Source organism: Mirounga leonina, unplaced genomic scaffold (assembly GCF_011800145.1).
Source record: "Mirounga leonina isolate KUSES-001 unplaced genomic scaffold, KU_Mleo_1.0 Mir_151, whole genome shotgun sequence".
Lineage (NCBI taxonomy): Eukaryota > Metazoa > Chordata > Mammalia > Carnivora > Phocidae > Mirounga > Mirounga leonina.
This window is the reverse complement of record NW_023270377.1, coordinates 21082652-21097498: the sequence shown is the minus strand read 5'-3', so window position 1 is coordinate 21097498 and position 14847 is coordinate 21082652. Positions and strand designations below refer to the sequence as shown.

The 14847-nt window shown below is 41.6% G+C and overlaps 1 protein-coding gene across 10 annotated transcripts in view; it reads right to left on the bottom strand.

Moving 5' to 3' along the window:
- The window catches only part of FN1 (fibronectin 1), a 67687-nt gene extending 57640 nt beyond the window's left edge, over positions 1-10047 (bottom strand). For 9 of the 10 annotated variants that reach the window (XM_035007213.1, XM_035007214.1, XM_035007215.1 and 6 more), the window contains exons 1-7: positions 9577-10047; positions 8469-8597; positions 7415-7552; positions 5931-6062; positions 4605-4742; positions 2471-2629; positions 134-325 (exon numbers count right to left, since the gene is read on the bottom strand). In XM_035007213.1, coding sequence (XP_034863104.1) covers positions 134-325; positions 2471-2629; positions 4605-4742; positions 5931-6062; positions 7415-7552; positions 8469-8597; positions 9577-9724 — 1036 coding nt within the window. In that variant the 5' untranslated portion in view covers positions 9725-10047. The remainder of the gene's footprint in view (positions 1-133; positions 326-2470; positions 2630-4604; positions 4743-5930; positions 6063-7414; positions 7553-8468; positions 8598-9576) is intronic. The other variant, XM_035007209.1, reaches the window with a different exon arrangement.
- Positions 10048-14847: the final 4800 nt, after the last annotated feature.

Genomic DNA, 14847 nt, shown 5'->3' with positions numbered 1-14847 from the left:
TTTCTTTCTTTCTTTCTTTCTTTCTTTCTTTCTTTCTTTCTTTCTTTCTTTCTTTGGTAAATGAATGTATTGCCTTTCAAAAATTAAGTAATAAAAAGTTATCAGTACTATTTTTTGAAAAGTTGATGCAGACCTGTCTCTTGGCAGCTGACTCCATTGCCCAGGCAAGTGCAAAGCATTTGCTTATTTCCTTGTGTCTTCAGCCACTGCATCCCCACAGAGTAAACCACACCACTGTCTGTGATACAGTGACCATACGGAGCAGGCTGGGGGTGAGGCTGGGGCTGGTAAATAGCTGTTCGGACATCTGTGAAGGGGCCAGATCCTAAGGGCATGAGAAAGGACAGTCATAAAGCTGGATAAGAGAAAGCAACTAACCCCTTCTGGACTTGGGATCTTCAGGGTCCCATACAGATCACTCTGAAATCCATGGTGTTACTGACCTGAACTGGAAAGAAATGACCCTCCCTTTCTGATTAGCTTCTACACTCAGCCTAGGAAATAATCTGTACGAGTCCACCAAATGGTCTCCATCTTCCAGCTCATCTGGAGCTACTGGGATTATATTTCTAAATCACAGATATTATCCTGTCACTCAACAGAGCAGATGCCCTTGACAATTCCTCACTCATTCCAGGAAGCTCATGGTCCACTCCTTCATAATCCTCCACACCTAAGTCCCTTCCACTTCCTTTCTTGCTCTATGCCTCATCTCCTCATTGCCTCATGTACCCTGTGCTGTCTTCATGCCTCTCCCTTCTGCTGGAAGGGTCTACTTCACCCTCGCTCTCTTAGCAGCTCCCCTAAGTTCAATGTCACTGGGCATTTCTCTTCCTGATATTGTTTTTGAGAAGTGCCGACCACTCTGTAGCAGACCCATGGTCATCTGTGTAACTCTGAGCTCATCAGAGAATGCCCTGGAATTCTCTAGAAGTTGCCCCTCCCTCCACATTTTGTTTCTCCCCAGGATTATTTGGGAATTTGTGTGTGTGTGTGTTTCTAAAACCAATCAATCCTCTTAACACAGCTTGCCTTTCAGAGTAAGACAACAGAATATGTTGATCTTTTCTTTAAGCTTTTGGAAATCTGTTCTTCCAAAGGCCAGGCCCACAGAAGAAGAGCCAGAACTGATGCCAGGATAACTGGTAGACTGAATTCAGCATCTACCTAAGTGCTGCTCAACCTGAGAACTCAAAGACACTTCACAGACAACAGGTCCCAAGGTCCCACTCACGCAAGAGATGGCATCTGTATTTATATACTCCACTGAAGGAAGAGTCACAATGCAAAGGAACATAAAGATCCTACAGAAGGAGGTTCCATTTTGTTTATCCCAATGTTTCCCAAACTTTTTTGAATAACAGAACCTTTTCCATAAATAAAAATGGACAACATTTATTGAATCTTTACCCCATTAAACCCCAATTACCCTCTTAAACTATTTCAGGAGATTGATATTTGTAATTGTTTCTTTTTTTGGTTGGCAGTAATTTCACTGATAAAAATCAAATAATTCAAAGATACTGTCAAATCTAATCTTGTTCACCTTTGGAAGTGCTCAGAATAAGATGAAAACTCATCAAAGGGAGAAAAATCTAAACAAATAATATTTTTAGCTAAATGACTGGTCGATAAAAGGCTAAGCAACAATGCTAGTACCTTATGTAGTGAAAACCTAATGAGAACATATTAAGAACGGTAACAAGCACACATTCTCGATCGTCATATCTCTGTCTTCAGACTCTTACAAAACAAGCTACAATGCAAAGATCTTGTTCTTGTACTAGAAATAATGAAAACTTTTTTTGTTTGTTTGTTTTAAATGCTTAGACATTGTGTCTTTCATTCTCTTCTCTAGGCCTCCTCTGAATTTCTCAAATTGTGAATGCCAATACATGAAGAAAATGATTGTGCATTATTTTATGGAATGCCACAAAGTTTGCTGGAGCACGGAAACCACACATAAAGGATTGTTTCCGCTACAAAGAAAGCTGAATGTCAGGACAAGGAAATATATTCCATTTTGAAAAAGAACAAATGTACTTTTTTTCCCTTGTCCTAGCAGAAGAATCAAGTAGTCATGTAACTCATCATAACTCTTTCGTTTCCACTAAAATCCCCTTTAGGTATTAAAAATGCATCTGCATGGGAATGTATATGGGTACATATATATATCTATATGTAAATTGTGTAGGTCTTATAATATTAGCATTTCCTTAAAGGTCCATTTAATCTCTTGGGGCTAAAACTGCTTTTTCCCCCCTAAGACCTATTTTTATTTCATTTTTATTTAAATTTAAAACCTGATATGAAACGAAGTCTTAACAACCAACAATCTGTCAATGAACTCAGATGATTAGCAGAAACCCTGCAACTCATCCTCAAATGGCACATCAAAGGATAGATGGATCTGCAGAAATATTTTTTGAAATGCCTTCCTGTGTCTGGCCCCGCTAATTCTGCGCCTCACCGGTGGACGTGGTCTGCAGAGACGCGTGCCTTTCACACTTCCACTCCCCTCTGCCATTGCCCGTGCAGATGCACTGAAGCAGGTTCCCCCGATTATCCTTCTTGCTCCATGTATCTCCAATTCGGTAGGATGTCCTGGTGTCCTGATCATTGCATCTGTCTGTGTCAGAAAGGAAGCATTTAAATATGCAAATCAGGTCAAGCTGGGAAAAGGCACCAGAGTCATCAACGCAAAAAGAAGAAGGTTGTAGTTTAAAGTTTGGTGAGCTATTCTTTGGTGATACGTTTATATCTGGCTAGGATGCACAGGCTTGGACCTTCTGAAAGACGGGGTTCCATTTGTTCCAGCAGAAAGGGAGATGTGTGATTTTGTATGATTTAGTCTTGTTTCACTTCCCTGTTTGCCAAAATACTTTTTCATCATCTTTCATTCGTTAATTTTTTTTTTTTTTAATTGTTTTCACATTGGTCCTTTGATCAAATTCATTCCCTGGCTTTCTGTTTTTCCCCCTCTTTCCTTCCCAGGTTCTCCCCGCTTTCTCCCAGTAATTACTATATATGACCCAGCCTTTCAACAGGGGATCTTCTTTAGAAAATAAGAAGCAATAGGGAGGCAAGTAGGTTTCAAAAGGTCTCCCCCAATTGCCCCAAAGAAGCTATAAAAAGATAGCAGCATCTCTTTTTTCATTTGTTATGTAAGAAAATTCAGGGGACTACCAACTTCTTTGATTAAAATGTTCTCTTTTCCCCTTCCACAGCACACACCTACTTAAAATCACCAATAAAATGGCTTCTTTTGAATTGCTCGGTGGTAACCCTCCATGGAAAAATGGAAATTTATAATTTGTAACTAAACTTCTGTCAGTCTGTGTGGCAAATAGATTGATTCAGTCAGAATCCAGTTTGCCCATATGCTACAACGACAGAAGAGAGGATTCGATTTGTGTATGAATCAGAAAGTCACTGCACTGGATGAGAGAAGGTAAGTAGACGGTTGATGTTAAGTCCACACACATCCACATCCACATTTATCTACCACCAGAAGAGAGGTCTGGATAAAGATATTATGGCTGCTTACAGCGTTTCCTCAAATCCCCAGCTAATAGGATGGTCTTCCCTGAACCCCCATAGCGCTATTCTCAGTATTTGTCTTGAAGTCCTTAATATTGGGCCTTGTAGAAGATGAATATGTATAAGCCTTTCTCATCTCCCTGACATACTTACTAAGTGCTCTTCGGAGGCTGGGCTAATGTCCAATTCAGTTTTGTGTTCCTATACCATCCTATACACAGTGGGGACTTTGGAATAAATGACTTTTCTTTGCGGCACTTCTCTCAAACTTGTTATCAGAAGAGCTTTAAAGGATAGAGGAGGGTTTGAGTCATCGCCACCAAGGTCTTGAAAGTCTGACGATCGTAATAAGGTTTTAAATGCAAAAGATCTAATGAACCAGCAAGTTTCTGGGAAAGACTGTCAGAATTATTATCACTTTCTGTGAAAGACTTATTTCTTTTTATTAGCAAAGAATTCAAATTTGGATGATGAATATTTTAAGATGGTTAAATACTGGGGCACCTGGGTGGCTCAGTCGTTAAGCATCTGCCTCCAGCTCAGGTCATGATCCCGGGGTCCTGGGATTGAGCCCCGCATCGGGCTTCCTGCTCAGCAGGAAGCCTGCTTCTCCCTCTCCTACTCCCCCTGCTTGTGCTCCCTCTCTCTCTGTTTCCCTTTGTCAAAAAAATAAATAAAGTCTTTAAAGAAAATAGTATCTACGTGCCCAAAGAGGTATTTGCATGTTATTTTAATGATTTCTTTGCTCTTAATGCTTGGAAAATACCTCAGTGATAATTTAGATTAAACATTTGCAACTAATCTTCAGGTCCACAGCACATTTGGCCTTTAAATGAATATCTGGGTTCTTTCTTAGCAGCTGATAGCCTAAGACCTTATTAAACTTTTTCCTTTTCTTTGAGGTAGCAGAATAAGTTGATGGTTGGATTTTTCTCGACATCCAAATGTGACCAAAGCCTGCTGGCTTATCGGGTGTGTGCCAAGTGACATCACATTACAAGTCTCTCTAGGATTCCAGAAAACAACACCTGGCCTCATCTTGAGCATAAAGAGTTAAAACATACTTCTAGAAGTACAGGTGATACGTCCACTGCCTTCTCCCAGACAAGTGCAATCCACCATCATCCAGCCTTGATACGGCTTTTCCCAGGTCTCTCCAACAACGTAGGAAGTCCCACCAGAGTGATCAAAACATTTCTCAGCTGTAGGGAAATTTGGATGAAAAACGGGGGAAAAAAGGGTTATTTTGAAACGTGCAGTCTCCTTGTAATTTAAAGTATATCGTGTAAGCAAAAATCCAGCCGCATTTTTTTTTAAGTGGTACTCTGTTCAAAAAGAAAGGCACGCCCTGTGACTAAGCACACAGTAAGTAACCAAAGCGAAAGAAAGCTCAAGCCGAGTTGGCAGGCAGAAATCCTGTTCTCCTAATAAGTACATGGACCATGTACATTCAGCTAGGACCACTGTTCACACCACTACTGGAGTGAAAATGATCTATGTATGTGTTTGTCTGTGGGAGACTATGCACAATTCCAATCCTAATTATGAATGCATAAAAAAAAAGACAAGAAAGCTGTTGAAACCTCGATTGCTGTAAAAACAGCTACAACACAAAGCAAAATAAAAGCCTTTGAATTCACAAACAAGTAAACAGAGTAAAGGTTACAGGCAGAAACTTAGATTTGTATTTATAGAGTTCAACTGAGGACTAAGGCCAAAAGAAGCTCAAAAATTTTTATTGTGAAGAAAAAAATCACCAAGGTGTGACAGAGGACACACAATATTGTTTCGGTCCAGCATATTCCAAGAAAGAAATATGTCAAAAGCGCCATTGTTGGGGCGCCTGGGTGGCTCAGTCGGTTAACCGTCTGCCTTCAGCTCAGGTCATGATCCCAGGGTCCTGGGATTGAGCCCCGCATTGGGCTCCTTGCTCAGCGGGAAGTCTGCCTCTCCCTCTGCCCCTCCCCCCCACTCGAATCTGTACTCTCTCTCTTTCTCTCTCTCTCTCTCAGATAAATAAAAATTTTTTTAAGTACCATTGTTTTTTTCTTTTAAATAATTTATGTCTTGACCAAGGAGAAATCTGAGACCAGGTATTAGACAAAAGAAATGACTTTTTCCTAAATCTTTCAATTCTATCTTGTGCTTTTGAAACAAAATTAAGACTTGCATCAATGCTTAGTACTTTCTGATCTGATTCTTTCGGGACTTCAGGAATACTAAGAATCTTAGTCCTTCAGGATTATAAACTATTCCAGTATGTGAAATAAAATTTCCATTTCATTCTTTTTTGAATTGGAATTCGGATCTCGTCTCCACGTGGCTTTTTATTCACCCCAACATTGTGACCGTGACTTCCCACCTCTCACTCATCCCTCAGAGCCACACACCTATGGGCTTGCATGTCCATTCTCCTTTCCCGTTGCCAAGACACACACACTCTAACATGTAACCACCAGTCTCATGCGGTCTCCTCCAGGTGTCACCGATCTTGTAGGACTGACCCCCTTCATGGCAACGATCTGTTCAAGACAAAAAGTAAATGTTAAAGACAGAGACAGAGAATATTAAAAAGAAAAAGAAAGAAAAGAAAAGAAAAGGAAAGAAAGGAAAAGAAAAGGTCTCATGTTCCATCCATGTACTAAGTACATATTTAGGTTAGCCAAAGTGAGGACCCAGAGAACAGCTTTCTCATCAGAGGCAAGGGAAAAGTTAACAGGGCTGGTCACTTTGGGTCATTCAATTAAATGTCTTGTTTAAGCACGATGGGAAATCACACAGAAAACTGAATGGCAAAGAAAGAGGTCATAAATCCTGGTTCCTTGGAGAGATCACAGGAAATTGGGTCCTAAAGCTGAAAAGAAAGACTGGCAGGCATGACCTCCCCACATCCACAGCAGGTTGAGCCTGATTGAATGAAAAGGCCACCTCACATCGGGTAGAGCTTTCCAGCTTTCTGGAGTGGGAGAGCCCATATTTTACTCGAGGATAAAAAATGTCATATTGGTGGAAATCAAATAGCATCTACTTCTCAGGTAAGGAAATCTGGGTACTATTCTAAGCTGTTAAACACAGTGGCCCATCCAAAGGCTGATGCTCACTAGACTATAAACACTACGGACCACTGACTCTTAAGACTGCCAACAAACTTGAATAAACCCTAATGTTAAATGTGGGAAAAGCTGATTGGGTCTGTTCACAAGGGACTGCTTTGTTCTTTTGGACAGAAGCCTTTCAAGTAACTTATACTTAAAGGATGGATTAAACAAACAAATGCTTTGTTAATAGAGCCTATTGGTAATCCAGTGAATCATAGAGGAAAGATTGCCTTGGCTAAACTAGACTTGATGAGGGTCAACACAGTCCCCAAAGGTCCTTGGAAACACTAGTAAGCTAACCATTCCATACTACCCCTGGGGATAGAGAGATTTGCTTCCTGGGTAAAAACCATAGGTTACAAAGAAACCAGACTGTATCCGTGAGATGCAACAGGTCTCTGTCTCACAAGCAAGAGCAGAACACACAATGACTAATTCACTCTTCTAGACCATCTTCCTAATCACTGCAGATAATCACTGAATCAGCCTGGCTTGAGGAAGATGCTGAGGTAATATAAAATGGACAACTCCTCTGAGCATATCTTACTGAAATGGAACTCAAGAGATTCCCCTTGGTACTCCTAAGTCCACACAGACTCTTTCCACCTGTGCACGCAGCCATCTTCCAGAAGCACAGGAACAAGTTGGGTGACCACAGAAGAAAATTAGTCCGCTAGGGGTAAACCAGTCATGCATAACAGAGAGTGATAGCGAAGGTAATGGAGAAATTCACATACATGATATTTTATCGTTAGTTTACAGAATGTCTTTCTTACTTGCAATGGTGCAGCTTATCCGCCCTCGCCCAGCTCCGATGCAGGTACAGTCCCAGATCATGGAGTCTTTAGGGCGCTCGTAAGTGTCGCCCACTCGGTAAGTGTTCCCCGTGTACTTATCAAAGCAAGTCTCTTCAGCTGAAGAGAGAAGGAAAGTCCATGTGAGCCCCACATATGTAAAAGCTTTTCTATTCCACTAATCCCATCCAAAGAAACACTCAGCCTTCCATTCTGAGTAGCGTGGTACCACAAAGTATGTAACAAATTAAAACGGGAGATCTAGATTCTACCCCAGGCTTTAATGAAGCTCAGCTTTTGAATTTTGACCAGTTCTCCACTTTTAGGTAAATGACTTTCTATTGGGAAAGGATTCTCAGGCCCTTAGGAAAAAGCCATACTAAAGTCCTACTTTAGGACTGGCAGACTGTGAAGGAAGGCTTAAGATTCTGACCTCTGACTCAGTCAAACCAAGGTCCACATGAAAAGCAAACAATTTGAAGAGCCCCACCGCCCACCAGGCACTGTCATTTCTTAATCCTACTATTTCCATTCTAGACTCATCAGTGCTTCTCTGTAGGAGTTGCTATAATTTACAAGAGAAACAGAACAATGGTCCTAAAAGAACAGACACTTTGAAGTAAGTGGTTAGGTGGTTTTTTTGCAGCTGACAAACCACTTTACAGTATTGTGCCCAAAGAGTTTCCTGGCCCATAATCTTACAGTTTAAGATCTGAAATTCCTTTCTAATGAATTAAAATTTTGTAAACAGTTCTTTTGGAGGGAGAACACGAAATCTTCCTTTTTCTCATCAACAACTTTAGGACAATAAAAACAAAAAGAAGACTCTAGGAACTACGTTGGGACACATTGGTTCTTTCATTTTAAAGGTAGAAGTAACATGTGAAAGGCGAATAGAAGCAGTTATTAACAGTTTTTAAAGAGGAAACGACAGATAATTCCACTGGGAAAATTTATTACCAATGCTAAGTTTAATTAACAGGCACCAGTTCTCCATATATTAAGAGATACTAACTGCCAGGCTCCCACCACTTACGTTCAGGTTTGCTCTCGCAGTTAAAGCCTCGACTCCCTCCATAACAGGTACAAACCAAAGCATTTCCCAGGTAGGTGCGCTCCCATTGTTGGTTTATCTGATAGTGTTTCCCATTGTCATAACAACCAGCTATAAATGATTGAAGAAAAAAGTGATTACATCTGCATCCCTCTTTTTTCCAAAGTATGGAATTTTCTTGCACAACTAAATCGATGAGACTAAGCAACAAACATAGAAAAATAAGTTAATCATCAGAACATCAGAATTAAAAGCAATATTCCGTGAAAATATATAGAAATTAGCTATCTAAAATGTTAACCACAATTTGTATACATAGATATTTAGGTATTCCTTTTTTTTTTCCTTTTAACTTAGCTAAATGTTATATTCAATGATGTCATTTCCATCTAGCCAGGGGTCTACATCAAAGGAATGGAAACATTTTGGAAAGCAGATACCTGGAATTACATTTTAAAATATGCAAGGACCTTCAATGCTTGGGGGTTGGGGGGATAAATCAAGAAGGACTTTAAGCAGTTTCCTTTAGCCAAGGCTAAGGGAGGGTGTGTCTTTGAAAAACTGGAAGAGGAATTCCGATCTCTGTTCTTGGAGAAGTACCCTGAAGGGCCCCCAAAGCAGAGTGAACCAATTGCATGTCTTTCAAGTTAGTTAGGAACCACAGAGCTATCTAGCCACCCTCCTCCCACACCCATTTAAAAAAAATAAATAGCCAATTATTTAGTAACAAAGAAAATCCAAAGCCTAAGAGCCCGCACAGTAATCCCAAATGGAAAATTTAAAGGCATACATCATTTCCCTCTTTAAAGACAAGTTTGGATGAATGCATAGGAGGACGACTTGAATATGTAGAGTTGACAAGAGCGCTGCAGGACATCGCAAAACCCCTGTCCTCCAATGCATTAGTTTATTCTAGGGCCCTCGAAACCAGCCTGCTCCCACCATGAGCCTTTTGTGTCCGCGGTCGGTTGCTCTCATTAAGGCGTGCACAGACGCCGCTCGCGCGCGCGCTCAAAACTTCAGCCCAACTTTGGTTGGCTGTAGGTCCCATCCCCGCGACAGCCCGTTTCAGCCGGCGGTCAGTACTCACGCTTGCTCTGGCTGACAGCCACTGGGGTCTGGGGCTGAACGATTTGCTGAGCCTGCCTCTTGCTCTTCGAGGCTCCGGTGGAGGGCACCGCTGTCCCCAGAGACAGGACGGCCAGCAGCAGCAGCCGGGGCCCCGGACCCCTGAGCATCTTGAGACGGTGCGGGGAGAGACGCCCTCACCAGAAGGCAAGTTGCCACCAAGTTTGGCTCCCTTTGCAACCTGCGGGAGGACTCCCTTCCAGTGCCTCCTGCGAGTTGATGCCCCCCAAGAAAGTAGGGGCCGGGGGACGGGGAAGGGGACGGCTGGAGGGACAGGGGGACGGAGAGGACTAGAGAAGTTGGGGCTTCAGGTCCCCTCTCCGGCTCGCGCCTGGGGCTCCCTCTCCTCCCCCTGCAAAGCTCAGCCGGCGCGGGCAGCCGAGTCCCGAACACCGGGGTTTATATGGGACGGTCCCCTGCCGCCCCCCGCGAGGTCCTGGGCGCCGCGGAGGAGGGACGGCCCGGCTCCCCCCACCTTCGGGCCGCCGCCGCCGCCGACCGCGCGCGGATTGGCCCGGGCTCCCGGTGACGTCAGGGGGACTGTGGGTTCGCCGCGAACAAAAGAGATGCTGATCGCCCGCCAGGACTGGGGCTACAGAACTTTTTTCGGTTTCCTTTGCGGTCGTCAAACTTTCTTGGGGCTGAGGGGGAGGGATGGGAAGCGGCTGGAAAGGGGTAGACTGGGAGGAAAGGGAGGGGCTGCCGTTGTGCAAGGCGAAGGGGTTTGAAAGACACCCCTCCCCCCGCTTTCCTTTCCTTTCCTTTTTTACTGGGGGGGGGGGGTGGGTAAGGGAGTTGAGGAATTGCATCACCTCTGGAAAAAAAAGTCTGCTCACTGGAGTGTATTTTGGGGGGGAGGAAAAACCATAAAGTAGCCACCACCTTGCAGCTGTAGGAATGTAGACTTCGCAGTCCCAGGGCGGGGCTGGCTCTCCTCCTGTTCCCTTTTTTTGGTCTAATGTGCACTGATTTGGGACTCACTTTCTTTGCCTTCACAGCTTCCCGTTCAAGACCTCTCCCCTTCTGAACACTGTACCGCCCCGGGTCTGAGGAAGGGCTAGCTGGGGAACCGGGGGGTGGGAAGCGATTTTTTAATGAGCTTCTATTAAGTTCTGCGGGGTGCTTGGAGGATCTGGCGGAAATTCAGAGAGCGAGTTTTCTTTTTGGAAGGACAAAGCAGCACTTTGCTTTTTAAAATGTGCAGGAAAGTCTTTCCTGGGGATGGGGTGCCTGTTTCCACTCGAAGTGAAATCAGTCGTGGATGATCTGAAACCTGGAAAGTTGGACCAGCCATGGAGAGAGAAAAGTCTTCGTGTCGTTGCCCACGTTCACCATGCCCGTTACACACAAAGCAGAGATCTTGTTTGACTCACTAAAAGCTAAGAAAAGACTGTTTACAGCCTTCCTTCCCCTAGTCCCTTCCTTGCTTTTATTTGGCATTTTCGTTTGGTAGACATCAGTTTCATCACAATGCCCTTTCTCCAGCCCCTGTTGCCAATTTTTTTTTTTTAATACTTCAATTGTTATGTATTCCAAGAATGTGGAAAGTTCCCATTTAAGGTTTCTCCCTCTTTCCCTCTACATGCAGAGGGTTGAGAGGGAATCTGAGCAGACTCAGAGCTTTAGCAACTCATCACATCAGTCTGTTTTCAGACAAACACAAATCACACTTGCTTTAAAAGATCTTCAAAAGGAGCACTCCACAATTTTCATCAGCGACTCCCACGAGACCCCAACTCAAAGCTCTGCCTTCCAGTGATGTTAGTGGCACAGACCTCTTGTTTGCTTTGAGAACCTATGAAAGCTACTGGCAAAATATTTCTGCAAGTACTTGTTTTCTCCAAAAGTCCCACCTCCAGTAACTGCCACGGGGTAAAGAACTCTATGGTCTATAAAATGCCCAACACATCAAAGACACAAAACTAACATTTGTTTTTATTAATGCACGGATTTAAAAAAAAAAAAAAAAGCCCACAGCAAATATCAGTTTCTTACAAGTAGTATAAAATAACTTCATGAGTAATCTTTGTGACCAACATTTCAAGTTGAGAGAGTGCCATGGATTTCCCCAAATTTAGAGTCCTGTCTGGGTTAGAGGTTTGTTATTTTTTTGTTTTTTTTTAAATTTCTCATCATCATTTGACAAAACAGTTTTCTCTTTCAAATATAAAAGGGCCCCTTGTAAAATTCCTAGTAAATTTCTGGGAAGCCAGAGGGAAGGATACCTGGAAATCAGAATGTAAGCAAGATAAACCTGAAGCTAAAGCTTTCTTAAAATACATAGATTCTAGGGGAAGGAAATAGGTGGTTAGAAAAATATTTTGTAAACAAAAAGCATGATAGTTTGATATATTTACTGTACTCAAAATACATTAGAATAATATACATATGAGAGCTTGGAGGAAAAAGGACCACCTTATATTTCAGAAGAAATTTTATATTTCAATCTTATTGAAAAATAATTTGTTTAAGGAAATAGCATTTCTCTTTTAAATTATAAGCAAAGATATAAAAATATTTGACTGAATTTTATAGGAATGTTTAGAAGTTTACCCTTTTACTTGAAATTTTTTGTTGTTATTTTTATTACACTTTGCAGACAGAGACATTTCCTTAGTTAAGATAACAAGGCTTACTTTTTTTGGTATTCTTCTATTATCAAAATCCCTTGTAACTATGTAAGCCTATTATCTCTAACTGGAGAGATAATTAAATATTGAAGACCTCACTGACTCTGTTCTAATTCAACTGATATGCCTGGGGTCCAAGATTCCCTTGCATTTCTTAAGAATGCTAGAGACTATTTTGATAGGGTGGGTTCTTCAGTAAGTAGTGTCCTTCTACTTGTAGGATGTATCCTTGGATTTCTTTTTCTCTTCTCGGTTTGGAGAGGGAAGTGTGACAAAAGAGACAAAAAGTAAATTCGTAGGTGTCTGGGGCTGGGGCTGGGCCCGGGGAATTAATTGTAAATGTGCACAGGAAATCTTCCTGGGGTGATGAAAATAAATGTTCTAAAACTAGATAGTGATGGTAACTGCACAAATTGGTAGAGTTACTAAAAATCATGGGGTTGTACACTTCAAATGGGTGAAATTTTATGGTATGTAAATTATACCTTGACAAAGTTGTGTTTTAAAAAATTGATTAAAAAGTAGTATTTCTTTATTCTTTTTACTTGCACCTCTTCTGATTTAGTTTCAAGGACACACTCCCAAGAGGCCTCAGCACACACAAGGCAGCCGCATTTCTTCGTTTTTCTGAGAGCGAGTTTGCCTTTAAAAAGTAGCGGATTCTTTCCTCTCCACTTGAAACTCCTTATTAGACCCAGTATTTGTGTGATGACATGTGTGTTTCTTTCTTTCTTTCTTTTTTTTTTTTTTTTTATTTGACAGAGAGAGAAACAGCGAGAGAGGGAACACAAGCAGGGGGAGTGGGGGAGGGAGAAGCAGGCTTCCCAGGGAGTGGGGCTCAATCCCAGGACCCTGGGATCATGGCCTGAGCCGAAGGCAGACGCTTAAGGGCTGAGCCATCCAGGCGCCCCGACATGTGTATTTCTATACAGAGCAAATCCTCACTTAGAACTGTGCCTTGTTTCTCCATGGAAAGGCCATGGCGATAGGATTTCCCTAGAATTTAGAACAACTTAAAATTTCAGTAACAGAAAGTCGCACGTGTATTTGTGTGTTGGGGGGTGGAGTTGTTATTTGGATGTTTTGTTATTAGAGGAGGTTATTGAGGATTATGAACAATTATGGAAATCTGAACTGAATTGACTTCATTAGTTGAAGATTATGGTGAAGCACAAAAAGAATTTATCAGATCCACTCATTTAAAGAGAATTGAAATTAAAACAATTTTAAGGGATAAATTTTAAAAGGCAATTTTTCTCCAAGTGAAAATGAGTTTCCTTTAAGAGTAATACACGCATTGCAGACATTACCCTTCCTAGTTGAAACCCTTGCCTATTGAAAAAAAGTCTTACCCTGATAAGAAATAACTCCTTGACCCAAAGTTTACTTTAAAGGAAGGTAGGCTTTTTTTTTTTTTTTTTTTTTCCTGAAAACCTTTGGCTTTTATCCTGTTCTTAATCTCTTTGGGTCTGGTTAGAAGGGAGGCCATTGACAAGTGACCTTTGGAACTTTCTGCATTCAGAGCCTTCAGAGTGTCTTTTTCTATCTCATGGCTTTCTATTGGAAGGCTGGATGGAGATAAATTGCAGCAGTTTTGTTTCTTATCTTGACTGTATTTTTTCGGCATGAAATCCTTCCCATCTTCTTCGCTTGAAAACGGCCAAGCTTGCAAAACTGCTACTCATTAAACACAGGTGTGAGAAGGAAAAGTAAACTGCCCCATGGGCAGCCCTCATGGGTAGAATGTCTGAGCAGTTTGTCTGCAATTGACCGGGTGCCTACAACCAGGGAAAAATACATGATAAGGGCTTTAATTTATGCCTTGAAAGCTAGCCAGTTTCCACTTAATAAGCATTTTGTTTATATTTTAAGTTACATTATTACTTAATCAGCACTTTTAAAAGCCTTCATCTATGCCCTTTGTTTTTTAACAGGAGTATTCTTTTCTCATTAGAGTAACTCCCAAAAGGCTTTGCAAAGGAGTCTAATTCATCCAGTAAAATGAAACTAACTACTGTGCAACTGGAACACTTCACCGAAACTATGATAGAGAACATTTCAGCTTCCCAAGAAAAGTAACAGTGTCTGGGAAAATTTTTATTTTTGTATGTCGCTCCTTTTTCCAATTTTATTTTATTTTATGTTGGTGGCTTTCAAGGTTGTGGGGTTTTTTTGTTTTTTTGTTTTTTTTAAGACTTTATTTATTTATTTGAGAGGATGAGAGAGCAAGCAAGAGCACAAGAGCAGGGTGAGGGAGCAGCAGATTCCCTGCTGAGCAGGGAGCCCCATGTGGTGTGGGGGCTGGATCCCAGGACACCGGGATCATGGCTGGAGCTTAGCCCACTGAGCCACCTAGGCGCCCCTAAAGGTTTTTGAAAGGCTGAAAATTTTTTACAAACTTAAAATATTTTTTAAAAACTTAAAGGATTTCCACTATTTAAATTATTTTCTATCCTTACACATTCATATACTTTTAGTATCTCATATGCAGCTAATCATGAAGGTTGTGTCAGATGCTTACAAATAAGTGTACACATTGTGAAATAAACTTTCAAGCCAACAACAGAATACTGTGATACAGGTGGTCAGTAGATGCCTTTTCT